At 40.7% G+C, this 19,152-nt stretch overlaps 1 protein-coding gene across 3 annotated transcripts in view; it reads right to left on the reverse strand.

Annotated features, from left to right (window-relative positions):
- The window catches only part of BOD1L1 (biorientation of chromosomes in cell division 1 like 1), a 37,838-nt gene extending 19,918 nt beyond the window's left edge, over positions 1–17,920 (reverse strand). The window contains exons 1-10 of one of the 3 annotated variants that reach the window (XR_013957570.1): positions 17,387–17,920; positions 16,767–16,891; positions 15,354–15,544; positions 13,484–14,113; positions 12,869–13,018; positions 11,336–11,505; positions 10,158–10,281; positions 9,657–9,801; positions 8,894–8,969; positions 1,871–7,997 (exon numbers count right to left, since the gene is read on the reverse strand). Coding sequence is in view for 2 of the 3 variants with exons in the window: in XM_080624993.1 (XP_080481119.1) it covers positions 1,871–7,997; positions 8,894–8,969; positions 9,657–9,801; positions 10,158–10,281; positions 11,336–11,505; positions 12,869–13,018; positions 13,484–14,113; positions 15,354–15,544; positions 16,767–16,891; positions 17,387–17,593 (7,945 nt within the window). In the remaining variant the exon portion in view is untranslated. Of the gene's footprint in view, positions 1–1,870; positions 7,998–8,893; positions 8,970–9,656; positions 9,802–10,157; positions 10,282–11,335; positions 11,506–12,868; positions 13,019–13,483; positions 14,114–14,709; positions 14,786–15,353; positions 15,545–16,766; positions 16,892–17,386 lie in introns of those variants that run through there. The other 2 variants (XM_080624993.1, XM_080624994.1) reach the window with 2 other exon arrangements.
- Positions 17,921–19,152: the final 1,232 nt, after the last annotated feature.

Raw genomic sequence — 19,152 nt, forward strand, 5'->3', positions numbered from 1 at the left:
TGACTTTGGCTTTTTTTTTTCCCCCCTTACCTTTCTTTCAAAAAAACAAAGCAAAAAAACCCCACCAGCAGATTTTCATAGCAAATTCCAGACAGCAAATCACCTCTGTATTAATGAATGCAGAGCTAAGAGTTAAGGAAAAATGTTATCCTTAGTATTAAGTGACAATTAGATCGAAATCCATAAGCTCTAGAACCATAACCACTGAAGTTATCCAGTTTCCACAGAGACTGAAAGCTCACTAGCTCCTGTTAGTGACAATGTAATCTGAGAAAATCTTAAACCCCCATCTATTTCATTCCCCACGGGAAGAGCTGTATGCTTATAATATCTGAAAAACAGGCCATTCAGACATCATCTTCATGTGACATCTACAGCCTTTTTGGACACCTATTCCAGAAGCTTGTTTATAAAGCTTTTCGTAAACAAAAAGAAATTGCTGTAACATGATAATTCATCTATGATGCTCGTGAAGTGATTAAATTGTGGTCCACAGAATAAGACTACCATTACCACTGGCACTTAAAGAGGCTACATCAATGGAAAACAAGGACTGAGCAAAGCACCAAGACAGAAGTATCTTAGTGTAGCAGTTTACATTTTCATGGCTCATGTTTGTCTCCTTATAAATAGTGAATAACATTTTTCAAGTTTACTAGATTGGCATCTTTCCCTGACAAATTCCCAAGATCGCAAAAATCTGCAGAGTGAGCTTTTTCGCCCCAATATCAATAAAACTAGAGAATGGAGTCAATCTTTGAGAAACTAGACCTAATTCACATTATAAAATATTTTTTTAAATCAGCAGCAAAAGACAAGACATGAGAAGGAAAAAGTTTTGAAAGGTTTTAAAAGTAGTACTAGTGTATAGCTACACTAGTAGGACATCATTCCACATCCTTCTGTATAAAAAGGATCACATTTCTTTACTATTTTTCTACAGTTGAATTACTCCAAATTTATAGTGAAGTCAATCTTCACTTCAGTATGGCATCTAGAGAATATATTAGTTTTCATAAACTTGGTGCTTCAACTACTTTGGAGGGTCAAAGAGGAGAAAGGCTGAGAACAGCAGGATGTTCACTACACAGTATGTTAGGAACTAGCAACCATGCAAATTCATTTCAAATATTATCTACCAGAAAAATGGATCTGGAAATAAAACGGGATATCCTTAATGTCATATACTATCATAACTCACATCATAACTATTGTAAGTTTTGTATTTAAAATAAACACCTGTCATTGCTTAAAAATACTATTTTATTTAGGATGACTGATTCCTTTGTAACACAAAGGAGGGCCATTTCAAGTATATTCACAACACAAAATTCAGCATACAGGAATGAATCTGAATATGACCATTAAATAATAATACAGTGAAAATCTGCAGTTATGATTAAGGATGGTTATTCCTAACCTTTATAATTATTGAGAAGTTGCCTTTTAAAAATGCTGAAAGTATGTCTAAATGAAACACATCCTCTTTCCTGTAAGGGCATTTTTGAATTTCAAAACACATTAATAGCAAAACCCATCTGTAGCCCCACAATAACTACCCCTTGCAAACCACTTCATATACATTGACTTAAAATGACCTAATTTTAATGGCTTTTTTGTACTCTATTAACAATTAATTTCCAACATACCCAGATAATTGTGTTCAGTCACTCCTATACTCCCAGAAGCACATGCTTAAATACTTGTCACCAAATCTCAAATATATTATTAATAGTTATTTTGCAACCAAAAAAGAAATCCAGTATATGTGAACAGTGTAAGTTATTTCTAACTATAATAACAGCACAACACATCTATTCATAACAGCTTGTAAACTGAAGAGTTAAAAAAAGGAAGAAGAAATCCTCACCTGAATTAAGGGTTGCGTTACTTTTTTGAATAGTAACTTCAATTCCAATATCATCTATTTTGACCAAATTCGTTTTGTAATCACTGCTGTATAGCTCTTCTACATGCAACAAAGGGAAGTCACTTTTTCCCCCCAATTCTGCTTCTATTGTCACTTCACCATGGTCGGTATTTACAGTCACTTCATTTGCAGAAACTAACGAAAGAGCTTGTGCCCTAGGCAGGGGAGTCCTTATTTCAGAAAAGTCACTTTCTAGAATAGAGTTATAATTTACATTCCTTAGAGTTTCACTCTCTCCCTCTGCTTCTGAAATCGTACAAGAGAGTTCTGAGGTAACATCCTCATGCAAAACATCTTCAGCTTGCTCATCATCCTCGCCTGCCTCTGAGGAAGGACTTGGACTCACAGCAGTCTCTGTACTAATCTCAACACAAAGGGCTTCATCTACACTCATGAGGTTCACTGAGCTTTCTTCTGTTTCTGTGATTTCACCATCTACTAAAGGCTGAGATGTTGCTGATTCTCCCCTCACACCACTCTCATCGGTCTGTTTCTCTCTACCAACCACAAGCAAAGAATTACTGCTTTTTTCTGGGCCTGTAGTTGATAGGATGCATTCAATCTCGTTAGCAGTATTACAAACTTCTTCACTTTTGTCTTTTACTTCTGTACTCTCATCAGCAAGTTGACTTTCTTCTATGACTGTAAAAGTGAAGAGACTATCACATTCTTCTATTGTGCTCAGAGTGATCACTGCACCCTCCTCCTTATCTCCTATACTTGAAGCAGCTTGTTGATCTTCACTGTCAGTGGCAACCCTCAGCACAGGAGCTCCACATTCTCCCACAAAAATCACAGAACCTTTGCTTTTTGCATCGGCATTGAAAGTGGCTAGTCCAAACCGTTCATCTATAGTTGCAGTGGTCTCCACAATCTTACATTCCTCTGATGCACTCGGAGAGATAATGGCATCTTCATCTCTTTCTGCTACAATGAGCTGACCTTCAGCTTGTGGTGCTGCACTGATCAGGACTATCTCACATTCTTCTGTCATGCTTGTAGTGATCATAGCAGCTTCATACCTTCCTTCTGTTTCTGAAGCAGTGAGTTTGTTTCCATCTTGTACAGCTACACTAGACATAGGAGCTTCAAAACACTCTGCTGTACTTGTAGAGATCATTACTGGTTCATTTTTTGACTCAGTGTCTGACACATGTTGAACTGCCTCTTCTGTGACCTCACCTGACATTAGGATTACGTGTTCTTCCACAACACTTGTGGAAATCATAGCACACTCATCTTTTTCTTCCTTACTGCTAGCAGTTGGATGTCTTTCATCATCATCACCATCTCCTCCTGCACTGGATTCACTGGGCATGGGAACCTCATATATTTCCGTATCTATAGAAACTGCAGCATTCTCATTTGTTTCTTCTGTTTTCATGGAGGGGAGCTGATCACCATATTCAACAGCTGCACTTGACATAGGAGCCTCAAATTCTTCCACAATACTGGTGGAAATCATAGTGCACTCATCTTTCTCCTGCTTACTGCTTAGAGTATGCACACACTCTTTAAACTCTGAAGCTGTACTGGGCATAGGCACCTCTGTGTCTTCAGTGTCTACTAAGATCATAGAGCTTTCCCTGCTTTCATTTGTTCTTGCAACAGCAAGCGGACCTTCCTCATCATCCATGGCTGAATGTAAAGGAGCATCACTTTCTTCTACTGTACTGGTAGAGATGACATCACCTTTTACTTTTTCTTCTCTATCAGCAGGAGTAAGAGAAGTCTCATCTTCTTTAGGAACTGCACTACTTATAGAGGTATCAAGTTCTTTGCTGTCAAAGGAAGTCATGGCATTTTCATGTTTGTCTTTGGCACCAGAGTGACTCTTCTCTTGCACTGTCACAGCACTAGTCATGGGACCCTCACATTCCTCAGCATCTAAGGGAATCAAGGTACTTCCGTTCTTTCCCATATGTGCAGTCAAGGCACCCTCATCTGCAGCACTTGCACTGGTTACACTGCTTTCAACAATCCCTTTATCATTTTTGCAGTCCGTGTCAGAATTAGCTTCTTCCTCTGCACTCATCATGCTGTCAACAGTAAGCTTATCTGTATTTGTGCCAGCCATTCCTGACTCTGCTTCCATTTGTTCAGCAACAATGCAGACAATGGAACTTTCATCTTCTTCTGCACCTATACAAATTAGTGCATTTTCACTTTCCATTCCTGTGCAAGTAGAAGCATGCTCATTTTCTTCATTTCCTCTTCCTGTACTGGTCACAATGCCCTCACCTTCTTCATCCTCTTCTTTTGAGCCTGTACTAGTCACGAAACCTTCATCATCACACAGACCTACACTGACTGTAGCAATATTGGCTTCTTCCTTTGCCCTTGTACTGTCCATTAGACTCTCACATTTTTCAGCTTCTAAACAAACTGCAAACCCCTCATTGCTGTCTTCTAGCCCTGTGCAGACAACTGAAATTTCAGCATCATCTTCTGGAGTTATGCCTGTGCTGGTCACTGCACTTTCACCATTTACTGTATCCTCAGATTTATCACCACTAGTTCCAGTTGCGGCACTGTTGTTTGTGACCACAGCAATACATGCACCAGTTACAGTGCTTTCTCCTTGGGTGTCTGTACCAGTCACTGAGCAGATGACAAAGTTATGGCCTCTTTCTTCTGCACCTGTGCAAGTCACAGTACCTTCATTTTCTTTAACTTGGCTAGCTCTCACACTGCCCCTAAATTCACCTGAACTGTTACCACTTGTTGACCCTTCACCTGTTTCTGTCCCTGCACTAGTTACAGCTCCATCGCTCTCTACTTCACCTAAACAGGATACAGAACTTTCAGATTTGCCTGTATCTACGCAAGCTGAGGTATTCTGTTTTTCTTCAGAGCCTGCACTAGTCACAGCATCATCTTTTTCTTCTGCCCCAGCACTATTCACGCTGCCTTCAATTTCTACTCCACTTGCATTGACTGACTCCTTACCACTTTCTTCTGCATCAACCATAGTACAGTCACGATTTTCTTCTTCTGTACTTGTTAGGAAACTTTCACTCTCTGCTAATCCTTCGGTGACAACACTGCCACCACCTTCTTCAGCTGCTGCAACAGTACACTCACCAGTACCTGCTCCTGTGATGAAACTGCTACCCTCATTTCTTTTTACCCATATGCCTGTAGTGAAACCTTCATCGGCTTCTATGCTTGTGCAGATTACTGTCACCTCACTTTCTTCTTCTGAGCAAGTGGTTGTAGCATCACTGTCCTTTTCAGAATGTGATGCACCTTCAGCTCTTTCTTCCCCTGTACTAGTAGCCATCACAATGCTCTCAATGATCTTTTCTGTGCTAGTTCCTATCACAGTGGCCGGAGTTGTTTGTAGGCTGCTGTACAACAAATTAAGTTTACTACTTCCTGCACTGGTATCTACTGCATTGCTTTCATTTTTATCTTCCATGCCAATCACACTATTCTCTTCTTGCCCACTGGCTGTAAGAGAGCCTTTGACTGTTTCCTCAGGAACTCTTTCGGGCACTAACACAGAGGAAGATTGTATCATATCATCAATATCAGGCATCTCATCTTTTTCCACATTATCCATCATTGTGCTTCTTCCCTCCTTTGTGGAAGGATCTGTATTCAAGCACTCTCTTTCTTTTGTTTTCAGAAGTTCTTTTGTTGGTACACTTCCACAATCTTCAGTTATGTCAGATATTAAGTTTTCCTCTTTTATTTTCAACTCGCTCCCCTGAGTGCTTTCTAACTTTGCTGCTCCACTGTAATCTTCTTGACTAGGTAGCCCAGACGTACTGTCTTCCATTGCCTGTTCATCAGTTTGGGGCACCTTGTTATCTTTTTCTATACTGTTTGTCATAGTGGTGTGGTCACCTTCATCTTTCATGACAGAACTTGGCACTGCATTATCTTGTTCCATGTGTACAATTGGTGCTGCATCATTCTTCAAAATGAAAGTATCTTCGAATAAAGTCCCATCTGAATTACAGCATTCTTTAGACATACTACTCAAGGAATCTCTCAAATCTGAGATATCCACATCCATAGACTTTGCATCAGCAGCATCTTCTCTTGGAGAATTAACTGCTAAAGGAACATCATCTAAATTAGAATTTATCACAGTTTTTAAATTCTTTGGTCTTCTGCTATCTTCTGAAGCTTGATCCTTACTAGAAACATTTCGTAAGATTCTACCACTTGTTTTGTATGTAATGCTTGTTTTATAAGCCCCTTGTTTATTGGGTCCTTGATCCATGGAAACTTGCTTGGAAAAAGTGTCTAAGGCACCAACTTGTTTATTAGGGATATCTTCTTGTTTAACATTTTTTTCAGCTGCAGGCAGAAACTGCGATTCACAAGCTTCAGGATCTGCCAAGCTGTGTTTTAATTCCTTATTTGAAAGGGAGAGAGATATTTTTTCTTTGGTTGCATTCTCAGCATCTGTGGCTTGGAATGAGTTTTTAATGTTTTTTCCTTCAATATTAGATGCTTCCTGTACTTTTGTTTGTTTCAAATCAAGTTCCATCAGCTCTTCCCCATGACCAGAATACAAGCCATCACTATTCATACTTGACTTTTCAGGGGCTGGAGCATGGCTGCTTTCAGTTGTGCTTGCTGGTTGCTTTTCCTCTCCGAGTAAATCTTGGTTTGATATGCTGCTTTTTCTATTTTCACTGGGTATCTTCTTACTTTGTTTCTTTTCCATTGCCACTGTGATGCTCAACACTTTTTCATGACCACTATCCATTTCTTTAGCATCTTTATCTTCCAATTTGATACTCTCTTCCTTCTTCTTTATTTCTTTGTTGCTGTGCTTTACGACTCTGCTTTTGTGACCTTCAGCAGAGAATCTTCTTTCTGGTTTGGAATTGCTTAAATCTTTATCAACTCTGTATTTCTCTTTCATAGATACTTTTTCTCCAGAATGTAACTTAACCCTGTGACTGAAGTCTTTTTGTGATCCCTGATTTGACTGTGTGCCACTTACAAGCTCAAAATCAGCACTACTCTCTTCAAAAACTTTGTCTTCATTCTTGGATTTGTGTTGCTTATCTGAGTCATTCTCTTCCATTGTCTTATCTTTGTCTAGCTTCTGACCAGTTTCTTGCTTTGTTAAATTTTCTTGTAATTCTGTTTCAGATGCTTTGAATTGTTTAATATGACTCTTTGACTTAGACTTTAACAAAATCTTGTCTTCCACTAAGCTCTTAGATCTTCGTCTATCTTTATGAACACCATCATCTTGTTTCAAGTTACAATCAGAGTTAGTTGATTCTATTTCATGTTTATCTTCTGAATAGCTTTCGCTCCTTCTGTGTGATGCAGAAGCAAGTTGCTTTGAGGCACTTAGGGAATCCTTTTGTGGCCTAGAATCACTCAGGGACCTTTTGGACTTGTATTCTGCTCTTGATTTTTCTGTTGAGAGATGTCTCTCTTTTTTATTTTCCTTACGCAGCAATTCTTCAGCTTTTAAGGCTGACTCAGAAGCATTTTTTCCCTCTTTTCCTGTTACTGATACCTTCCGTTCACTTCGGTGTTTACTTTTTCTTTCAGATTTGTCATCTGAGGCAACCTTTATTTGTTGATTATGTTTCTGACCACCATCTTCTCCTTTCAAACTTTTCTCAAATGAATGGAGTTCAACATCTTCACTTGATTTGTGAACACTATCTCCTTTATATTTGTGCTTTAAAGAAAGTTTATCTTCCAAAGCAGCTCTTTCCTTGTCATTTTTATCTCTGTAAGACTTAGCTTCTTTTTTGGCAGCATTTCTCATATGCTGAATTTCTATGTCACTATCTTTTTTGGGATGCTTTTCATTTTTAAATATGGATTTCTGCTTCTGTAGTTCTTCAGTATTGACTTCTGCTCTATCCACTTGCCTTTTGGAATCCTTTTCACTGTCCTGCTGGGCTCCTTCAGCCTGAAGAGAAGTGGAGGTTTTTCTTTTATGCTCTTTTTCTGCTTTAGAATCACTTTTGCTTTCCTCAGTTGAATGCACCGATTCTGAAAGTCTTCTAAGCTGTTTAGAGATTTCACTTTTCCCATGATTATGCTTTAATTCTTTCAAAGAACTTTTTTCACAAGTCTACAAAAGAGAAGTTTTTATATAAACAAATGTTACACAGTTCCTTCACTATGTGACCAAAGAGAACTGTTAAGGGCAAACTCTCTATAAAAACAATACACTAGAGAATTATTATAATAAAAATTCACCTAAAATATGGTCAGCAAGAAAATGAAACTTGCCATTTTCATTTCAGCTATCTGCTATTGTGGGAGAAACCAAAGGAACAGAAGTTAATGTTAAGCAGTCCATTTGAACTTGAGTATCTTTTCTTTATAATGTGATTTTTCTTTCTAAAATTATTTAAATGGATTTTTAAATGGACAATCACAATTTTGGGTTCTGCATATATTACTAGAAACAGCTACTATGCTGTCTCTTAAAAATTCAACACCACAACTCCCTATCCCCAAACCAAGCCAAACAACACCCCCAAACCCACAAAAGATAAATCAAGACTTCAATTTGAATTTCCAACTATCACTTTTTTTTTTGTTAATAATGTTGTTGGTAAAAATTCTTGCCGTAAGAATTCTCTTTCCTTTAGTGCTTGGACTACATTCAGTTTTTCTTTAACTTCTCAGTGAGCAGTTTAAAAAGATCACGCTCCTCGAGTCTTTGTACATAGGACACACTTGGTTGTTTTTAAAAACCCAACAAGCTTCACAGAATAGTGCTTAACTATAGCTCATGTTCTACTACAACATATATCAGAACTGAATACGTAGATTGTGTATTCTAGCAGCTACTGGAATTCAGAAGACATTATTACAGCAGTGTCAGATCACTAACAACTGAAAGAACTGGCAGGAAAAGAATAATACATAAGACCAAATGCAATTTAGTACTGAATTATGAACAAGCACTATTACAATAAAAAAGGAAGATCATAAGCTTTGTATTTGAGAGACACATACCTCATTTGTCTTTTGCGTTTCTTTAGAATCTTCTTCAGATGGCTCATATTTCTTTCTGCAGCCATCTTCAGCACGCCTGAAAGAGATATTTGGACAAATGAAAAAAGAAAAATCAGTATCAGCATAGCATTAGTTTGTAGACCACCTACTTTTAAAGCTGAAGGAGAGAGAAATGCACACTAAAAATCCTGAAATAGAGCATCATCACACAATTCTGCCTAGCCAACTTGCCCAAGCTTTTTTCTCTTGGAAAATTATGTGTACCATGTCCCCTGGACATCAGTGCTTTAAAGCAGAAAATATTAGTACAACAATATTGATACTACAGTTGACCCTGTAAAATGGATATCTTGCCCCATATATACCCGTATGTAGACAGATATGGACACATGCACGTACCTATGTAAAACATCAGTTTAAAGACCGAGTCTTTAATAACCAAGCCTTTAATTTGTGCATTGAATAGCTTACATATTAGATGCACAAATATCTAAAAGCTCTCCATTCTCATGCCTTTATTACCATTCTGTCTGCAAAAAGCTGCTAAAGTCTCCTACCACAGTCTGAGCTGCAATATATTTAAAGCAGCTATAACTTGATTTTCTGCCTGAACTTCACACTTACTAGTAATAAAATTATGTGAATATTTTAAGAGTAAAATGTTACAATGGGTAAGGCTAACTGCAAAGTTGAAGACAACATTTTCAATCTGCAAAAATTAATATTGAAAAACTTAATTCTTTTTGAGCAAACATAAGAATACCTTGAATCTCTCTTTCTTTTTCTGCTCAAGGCTACTTTTTTTTCTAAAAATTTCTGTTCCTTAAGTACATCCTTAATGCTAGTACCAGTAGCTTTTGAGTCAAGACTTCTTGATGAAGGTTCTTCCAAATTCAAGCCACTCCTTCCTAAAATAATAAGCCAATGGTGAAATACACATGCTATTATATTACTGTTTAAACACAACTGAAAGCAGTACAGAAAGTACTTATGTGTAGCAAAAAATACTAGTGTATTCACTTCAATTAAGCAATGTAATGATACATGAAAGGGTATATGGATATATGGAAAAGTAAAGATACGAAATTTGTATTAATAATTCACATTATGCACTTTTCCTGATACATCACTGTTGAAATGTTGTGGTTTTAAGGGAAATGACTAGAGACCTATTACCAAGATTTCAAGTTGATTTGTTTTTTTTTTTTTGCAGAGAGAGTGAGGGAAAGCAGGGCAGCAGAGGCTAATATTATACTTCTCATACCTTTAGCATTTTGATTTCCAGTTTTTAGGGATTTTGTTTTTTCTGCAGCCTTCTGTTTACGTTTTTCTTCAAGTCTCTCCCTGTTAATTTGTCTTCTTAAGAGTCTCTCTTCTTTTTCTTTGGCCTGGAGACATAAGACAAGGAAAACAATTAATTTAGCATTAGGTCAAAGAGTATTCTTCGACTACAAATGTAAGTCTAAAACCCACAAACCCCAGAATATTGTAGCTTGAGAGAAACAACAACAAAAAAAATAGTCCTTAGAAATCATCATATGAAAGTTAATGGAATCCTCTAATACTTCTGAGAAGTAAAGTTAGTTGAGTTTCAGAGTCCAGCTGCCACTTAACACTGCAGACCAAGGCTATGAGGCCTTCTCGAAGAATATCTCTTATTTTTTATTCATACATAATATATATAATATATAGTATGCATTTATTATATATATAAAATGCATCTAACTATAAAAACATACACCTACTCAAAAGAGAAAGATCTAAAATAACTGCTGCTCCCTCTTCTGTATGCTGGTCCTTCTTCCACAGAAAACAGTGAATATGCTTAAACCTTTCGTTCCATTCTCAGTGGCTGCAGACGTGCCACAAACTACTGATTTCTTGGACAGCAAGAACTATATTTGTAAAGAGATGGTGTGATGAAACAGCCTGCAGCAGTCAACAAACCTGAACTACACAAAACCCCATTGAAGACAGGCTGCATGGGGCTGTCTTTTTCCACCCAGAATTGCCACGATATCATGATATTAAATCTATTGAAGAACTGTTTTCTCACATGTGCAATAGCTCTTACTCTCCCTACTAAATCACTCAGATAAGAATCCACTTATTAGCATGATTCTGTGAAGACGCTGCATGTAATTAGTAAATCCTCTGCCAACACCCAAAACCTGCTCATCTTAAGAGTAGGGAAAAAAAGATTGAATAGAGTGTCACTGCTTTCACCACCAGGAGCCTTCAAACTCTATCCGGCAGTAATGGTAGAAGTCTGAAAGAGAGGCAGTTGTAACACAAGGGGGAAAAAAAAAACAACTTAAAAATATAGTGAGAAAAAGCAAAAGACTCCCCCTCACAAACCACCACCACATAAGAAGTGGAATTTCTGTGCTGGAAAGTTCAAGGAGCCAGAATGCAAGGAACAGTAACAAAATCCCCACTTACAATGGACTGACGGCGCTGTTCTACAGTTCGTTCATCATCAGAATCACTGAAGTACTTGGAGTACAAGAAAGGTTTGCGAACATAAGCGTGACGAACAGGCTTGGCTTTCCCATCGCTCAGCTCATTAGCGTGAGGCTTTGTCTTACTTTGACTGTTCTTCTCCTCTTCATCTGAAGAAAGGTTAGTGAAATGTAGAGATACAGTGACAAATTAGTGGTTTCAACGTAACTTTTGAGGAGGTAAAGCTACTAAAAAAGTATTAACAATTACTTAAGTCTAAAAACATAAACAGTTTCAAAAAAAGCAAACCCTCAACGTCAAAATAGCACTAGATTATGAAAACTTGATGGGCATATTCATGTTTGTGCACACGTTCAGCCAAAAAATTGCAAGATACAAAACCCAGAATAAACTAGGATACAACGACTAGGCCTATCCTCTTGCTTGTAATCACAGTGTCTTTCTACATACAGTATTTAGTAATTAACACCCACATAAGAAGTCAGAATTTATTTTCTGCTACGTTTAAATAAAGCTTCTTCTCTACATCAAAAAAATTGTACAACATTTCAGTAAGTACAAAGTAGACAGGCTTACTGAAATATATACACAAAACCATGTTTACACTCAAACATTGCTCAAGTAAAAATAAATCTACTTCAATTTTATCAGAATGGAGCAAAACCACTTGTGTTCCACACTGTGTGAACTACTTGTATCCCTGAAACATATTTCAGGCTTGTTTCCACTTGACGACTACTTAGTTACAACTGAACACAATCTGACACGTTTCAAACCAAAGCCAGAGAACACGCGAGTAATTCAGTACTTCTAAATAATATTCTTAGGGCAGAAAAGATAAGCTCACATCATACTAGAGACAATCAATTCAGGTACTAAGGCACTTTGTACTATGAAGTGGAAAGTCTTATTAACTGCAAAAGCCACTTATTTGTAGAAATCAAAGTCTAAGGTCTGCTCTACACAAGGAGAACATAAAAAGTGAACTCAGTCAGTGAAAAGATTTTGTGTTTCTAAACTCTTAAAGCTAGATCCATTCCAGTTCCTTCTACTGTGGCCGCATAGAATCTGGAAATTCCTGCAATCCTAAACTTCTAAACCTGACCTGATATGCAAAGTCAGCTACAACCACTACCTTGCGGGCACAAAGCATTCCAATGTTATACCAAATTCATGGCAGAGTGGATGGGAGAAAAAAACCCCACCAAACACCAGAGAACAGTGACATATCCATTACCATTAAAAATGTTTTTGTTGCCTATGAAAAATTCTAGAACAAATAAGATTTACAACGTTTAGAATATATCAAGCCACTTAAAAAAAAAGAATCCAAGAAATATGTCCACTACTTGTCTTTCATAACTGCACAAATACGATCCATTCCACATTCAAATTCTTTTCTCATAAATAAATATGATAAAACATGCTGCAAACCCTCAAATTTATGATATGATACACTCAGCAAAAGCATTGCGCATTCTTTCTTGCTACTTAGCAATCTAAGTATTTTACCATCTGATGTGATCTCCCCCTCTTCAGTGCTGTCAGAAATTACAGTCTCCTCTTCACTCTCCTCTTCAAAGGAAGAAAGGTCACTGGTGTGGACAGAGCTGACAGTGATGTCACTGAGCACATCCATATCTGAATCTACTGACGTATTTTCTTGCAAAGGAAAAAATAGACAGAAAAGGCTGTAATACAGCACACTGTATCCGAGAAACTTTTGCCACTGAAATCAAAGTCATCTTCAGAACAAGAAACAGGAGGAAAAAAAAAAAAAAGTAACACCTTAATGAAATGTGTGTTAGCTTAGTGACATTTACTCAAAACAAAAATCAAACCTGAGGTACAACGCAAACTTTAAATGCACACTGAAGTCATTGAGAGAACTTGCCAGAGTAAGGCAAATGACCAATCGTACACTCGAGGAATCAAAACTCATCTGATTCCTAACATGGGTACCTCAGTTGAAGCAGATGAATCAAGACACACCTGTGGCTAGCTAGACAAATTTGCCAGAACTGGCAGAGAACCTACATTTCAAATATATTTCCAATTCAAATCCCGAATATACTTAACCCACCCCCTTTCTGCCCATTTTAAGGAAGAACATTGCCCACACCATACCTTCCTTAGTTTCTTTACTGCTTTCACTTGTTTTATGTTTATTACTATTTTTTTCTGGAATTAACTGTTTTGCTGGTTCTGATTCTCTTGCCTGCTTTTCTTCTTTTGACTTTGTAGTATCTTCACTTTTCTTTAAATGGTCAGACTTCTTGTCCAGCTTTTCCTTCTTTTCTTTTCTTCTTTCAACTTTTTCATTGCTGTCTGCTTTCTTGTCACATTTATCTAACAATTTACTCTTTTGATCTTCACTTTCCTGTTGAATTTCTTTACCTGTATCTTTACTTGTAAAAGTCAAATTATTAGTATCCTTTGAATTCTTTATTTCTTCACTTTGGCAGGGAAGCTCATTTAAATCTTCACACTTTGCAAATGCTTCAGTCCCTTCTACAGAAAGATCACAAACTGCTTTCTCTCTGTCTGTCACGTCCTCTGCATTTCTCTCCCTGTCAGTGCTACCATCCACACTCTGCTGAGATAAGAGTCTTTTTGAAATTTTGTCATTGCTTTTGGGATTTGAGTTCTCTGATGAAGCCCTGGCAGCGCTTGCTTCTTGGTTAAGAGAAGTTATTGTTTCCAAAATGGACATTGCATCACTAGCTACGTTGCCACTAGGAGTTGTAGCAGAGACACCTTGAAAAGAAAATATTTTTAGTTCATCTTATCCATTGTAATTCTGGCCAGATAGAACGTTAAGAAGTGAAAGGAAGAAAAAAGATTACTCTATTTTAAAAAGTAAAATCTTTTAAAAGGTTTGACTAATTCTGCATTTAGAAATTCTGGTTTAAAAAAGGCAAAAAACCCCAAACCAAACAAACCACCAAACAAAAAGCTGCATTCCTGGAGCAATTATCTGACTACCAGAGATTCACTTTGCTCTGTGACATGCCGCTGTTCCTAAGATCAGCTAAAGAAAGCAGGGGTTGTCAATGGGAAAGCTGTTCTGAACACAAGCCCCGTTCAATTTTATCATCATCCCAAGCAGAATGATGATTCCAGAGAACCACCATATAGAATACTCCATCAGAAAGTCTCTGTGTTATACCTCTGATATCTCCATAAACAACACGGAAAATGGAGTCATAAGCAGCATATTGATTCTATGACAACAGGACTATCAGAAATACCTTCTCACTTTCCCATTCTCTTAGGAACAGCTCTGAAGATGGATGGGAAAGGGTTAACTGGACTAGCACTAAGAGCTGCAGCTGCCTTGTTAACCCACTTACTTTAAAGGAAGTGGGCCTCACAGGAAAAGGGCTGGGATTTAAATAAAGAGTCTGGTTACAAATAGATGGACTGCTGTGGAGTCTGTTAGGAAGGGAAAGAATGGACAATTACCCACAGGAGTGTTTAGAAGTCAATACCAGGCAACATAAATGAAAACCATATAGCAAAAGTGCTGTGTTTATAAACAAACTAAAAGACTGGCTGATTTACAGCAGAACTTAGGCTTCTGAGAGGACCTTAGCCATTCAAATTTTACTGCACACAACTACTGCACTAAGACAGGTTAAGTGTCTAATAGGTTATTTTCTTCCAATCTACCAATGCGTAAAAAAAAGAATCACACTTCTCTTAAATCCATGTCTTATCTGATTCTGTAATACTTAGAGGCCAACTTCTTTCCCTACATTAAACTATCTCTTGTAATGTCAAGCAGAAGTGACAGAAATGGCGGTAACATGGTGACATCTCTCTTCTCTTCTACCTTTATACATACAGTAAGAGTCAAGTGCTATAGTATGCTGCCTGGAACTCATCTTGTTAATACTGATGCTAACAATTTTGTGCTAGCAGAAAGCCTATTCAATGTTTCTGCTCTTTCAAAAACCAAACTTTTGTTAGACTGCTCAGAGAAATCGCAGAATACCTTGTACTGTAATAGAAGCATCCGTTTTCTCCTCACTCGGAGCTGTACTGGGGCCTGCCTCCTCTTTGTGATTCAATGTGGCTAAAAATTCATGGACAGCTTTTTCCACCTGAGGTCTGAATGTGTGGTTGATCTTTGGGTCCACAACCTGAGAAATAATTCTGTCAATTCCAGATTCCAACATTCCAGACCTGGAACAAAGTTACATGAATACTTAATATGAAAAATTACTTTTAGAAAACATCTTAATGAAAAAGCTCATTTACATGTGATGTAAACACTCTTAAGAGCCTCCAATGAAGCATTAGCATTTTCTGAGCATCACTGCAGCTATGTATTTAGTCATTTGCCTGAATTTCAACAGCTCTCTCTACACCTCATGAACCAAGAAAAAAAAAACTTCTAGAGAAACAATGCAAATCAGCCACATGAAATTAACACAACGAACAGCCTGTTATATCATTACTGGTTACAGCTACAAATGTTAGATAACCATAAAAGGGAGAGTTGTAAAAAAAAAAGAAGAAACCTGATGTTATCAATCCCATAGCATCAAACAGATGAATTATAGAAGGCATGAGGGACAACTAGTCAACTGATCATTACTACCTTAAGTTACTTTCAAGACAGGTGACACCTTAGAGTTCTGCAGCTTTACAGAACCCCCTTAATATTCACTAAAATCAAATAAATGGCAATACAAAACTTTCTGTGGTTCTCTTTAGACTCCTGTAATCCTTTGTGGGGCAAGTATTGCCTCTTGTCCTCATTGCTTCTTTAAAAAGAACTACATAAATCCCAAACAACCGCTACCTTTTCCCCAGACAAAACTGCTCCTCAGTACAAGTTATCAGTGGTTCCACTAGAGCACAGCAGAGTAAATTTGTTCCCAAATCCCTTGTTTGACCCAATTTAGTGACCAAACTCATGCTACTTTGAAGAAATTTCCTAATATTTCTTATTACTCTAAGTTCTCGGATTAAAAACTAAAGGAACCCGCATGAAATGACATAACATCAGACAAGTGTTTGACATCATTTTGACATAACAGCAGTTCTGGAAAACCTCTTCTCTAACTAGATCTGCATCCTTTTTTTTGTTCTGTGAATTCAGCTTTGTACCCCCCAGAGCTCAGTTTATCAAATGCTTTTAATCTTCCTTAGCTCAAAGCAACAGTAAAGACAGACTTTAGCTAGGGTGTCACATCCCAGGTCTGAAACAAGCCAAAGTAGTATTTGCAGTCTAATTCTGATGGCAAGCTGCTGACCGAATACCAGGTTTTAAACATGACAAAAAGAAAAGCTTCTTCAGAAGTTCCTCTGAAGAAAGCAGACACTTTACACTTGACCTAGAACCTCCATCACCTACTCTGCTACACCAGAACACTCACAAAACCCTCAAACCATCACTTACTTGAGAACCTGCTGCCTAATGCTATTTCTCAGCTGGTTCTTGTTGAGATGAGGACTCCAGGTATGAGTTGCCAAATGATTGGAAACAAAGTTGTCAACACGCTGTCTCAAATTCTGGTAGGCTGGCTAGAAAGCAACAACAAAGGTTGGACAGGAGAGTGTGGATAAGCAGTTATCCTCCCGGAGGCCGGGCTTGAAGAGTCAGCAGCACCGTCGAACCCACTCAACACACTGAAGGCGCAGCTGCTCCCGCTCCCTCGCGGCGAGTTGCACACGCGCGTATCGCTGAAAACACTCTACAAAACCCGCCGTGCCTGTACCGCCAACGAGCCCGCGCTCCCCTCCGAAAAGAGCGGCTCCAGCTTTGCCCCCAGAGCCGTCGGGAAGAGTCCTGGGGCCACGGGCAGTGCCGGAGGCCCGCGCGGGCCCAGGCGTCCACTCCGCACCCCCGAGCGCAAAGCGCGCTGCCCCGCAATCCACCGCCTTCCCTGGGCCGGGCCCCGCCGCCCTTGGAGAGGCCCGACCTGTCTCCGACGTGCCAGAACCCGGAGAGAGTCACCGGCAGGGAGCCGGGACACCCTCCTTCCCGAGGCGCCGGCCGCCGCGCCCGCCCACCCGCACCTTGGTGTCCACGTCGGCCAGGCAGTCGCGACGGAACTGGTCGAAGAGCCCCTGGCTCTTGAGGTGGTTGACGATCATGGAGACCAGCTCGGGTTCGGCCGTGCCAGCCCCGACGGCGGCCCCAGCCCCGGGCGGCGGCGGCGGCTGCTGAGGGGGTGGCGGCGGGGGCGGCGGCGGCGGGGGCTGCGGCTGGGGGTTGCTGGCCATGGGGACGGCGAGGCGGCGGGGCCTGCGCGGGGCGCGGCTGCCGGCGTTCCCGGCCGGACCCCAGGACGGGGCTTGTTACCGAGCAGCGGCCGCGGCGGCGCTGACCCCGGAAGCGAAAGGGAACGGAGGGAGGAAGCGGCGCGCGACGGGAAGGGGAACAGGGCCGCCGGGAGCGGCGCCATCTGCGCCAGGCGAGTACTGGCGGAGGCCGCGCGCAATAGCCGCGGGCCCTTTAAGGGGACGGAGGGGGCGGAGCCGCCCGCGGCCCGCTCCAGAGCGGCCCCCGATCAGGCGGCGCGGGGGGGTGCGGTGTGGGGAGGGGGGGCGGGCTGGCGGCCGTAGTGGCCCTCAGCCCTCACCCGCCTCGCTGGCAGCCCCCCGCGCCGCGCGGCAGCGGATGGACGCTGCGGGCGGCGCAGGCCCGCCCGCGCCCGCTTCCCCCCGGCGCCGGGCGCCGCGTCGCTGCCGCGCTCCCCGGCGGTGCCCTCGCGGCTCCACCCCGCGGCCCGCCCCTTCCTGCGCTGGCCGCCATCATGGTGGGGGCAGCGCCGCGCGCTTCCTCCCTGAGGCGCGGGGCGGGGCCTGCGGCCGGGGGCAGGGTCTGCGAGGCGCTGGGGGAGTGGTAGAGCTGCTGGGGGCTGAGGTGTTCGTTTAGAGCAGCCGGTGTCCGTTAGCGGCGGCTGACGGGCAGTTCGCCGCCCGACCCGCCTTTCTCTGCGTCAGGAGACGCTGCTGCCCGGCAGCTGCCCCCAAGAGTAAAGGGGGGCTATGATCTTTATAAGGCATCCTGTGTCTTACGTCCTCAGTCTCTCCGGGCCGTGAGGTGAGGCAGCTGGGAAGTGATACTCGAAATAACATGAGTTTAAGCACGTTTCCTTTAGATTTCTGTGCATCCCCACAGAATGCTGAGTTTCTACGATATTTCCAGGCTGTCTCTTGTTTGCCACTTAACTTTGTATACCTTTCACTTCCTGTTTTGGTCACAACTATACAATATGCTTCCCTGAAGTCCCGGCAGCAGCTCTAACTGCTTTTGTCACTTCTTTTGAGTGTCCTGTGGTTCCACAATCTTTGAATTCGGCGGTAATTCCCAGGCTGACCTGTTAAAAACAGGACTCCAGAGGGAATAAACAAAATCTGGAAACAGATTTTTCTCATTGTACTTGGGACAGTAGCTGAGGGACCATCCTCCTTATGTGTGGTTTGGCTCTCCAACTACTTCCTGTCTTGGTGGCTGAGCTCCAGTCTTATCCTGGGTAAGGATGAAAGGAAGTCTGAGAATGTACTTAGGGTGACTGGCTTACAGCAAAAGAAAAGAGACTTGGCAGTAATAGTGGGTTGGCTATACAAATTTTGTATACAAATCAAGCTACAAATGTTAGGAATTTCCCTCTGCAATAATCTTTAAAAATCAGCTTCATTGTAAAGGCAAGGCTGTCAAGATTGTTCCTTCAGACATAAAAGCAGGTTAGAAGTGTAAAGCTTACCCCTAGTTCCCTACTAGGGACCATTTGTAGACATTTGTAGAACATTGTGACTTACTGTAATAGTTAACAAAA

The sequence above is a fragment of the Psittacula echo genome (genome assembly GCF_963264785.1).
Source record: "Psittacula echo genome assembly, chromosome: 1".
Lineage (NCBI taxonomy): Eukaryota > Metazoa > Chordata > Aves > Psittaciformes > Psittacidae > Psittacula > Psittacula echo.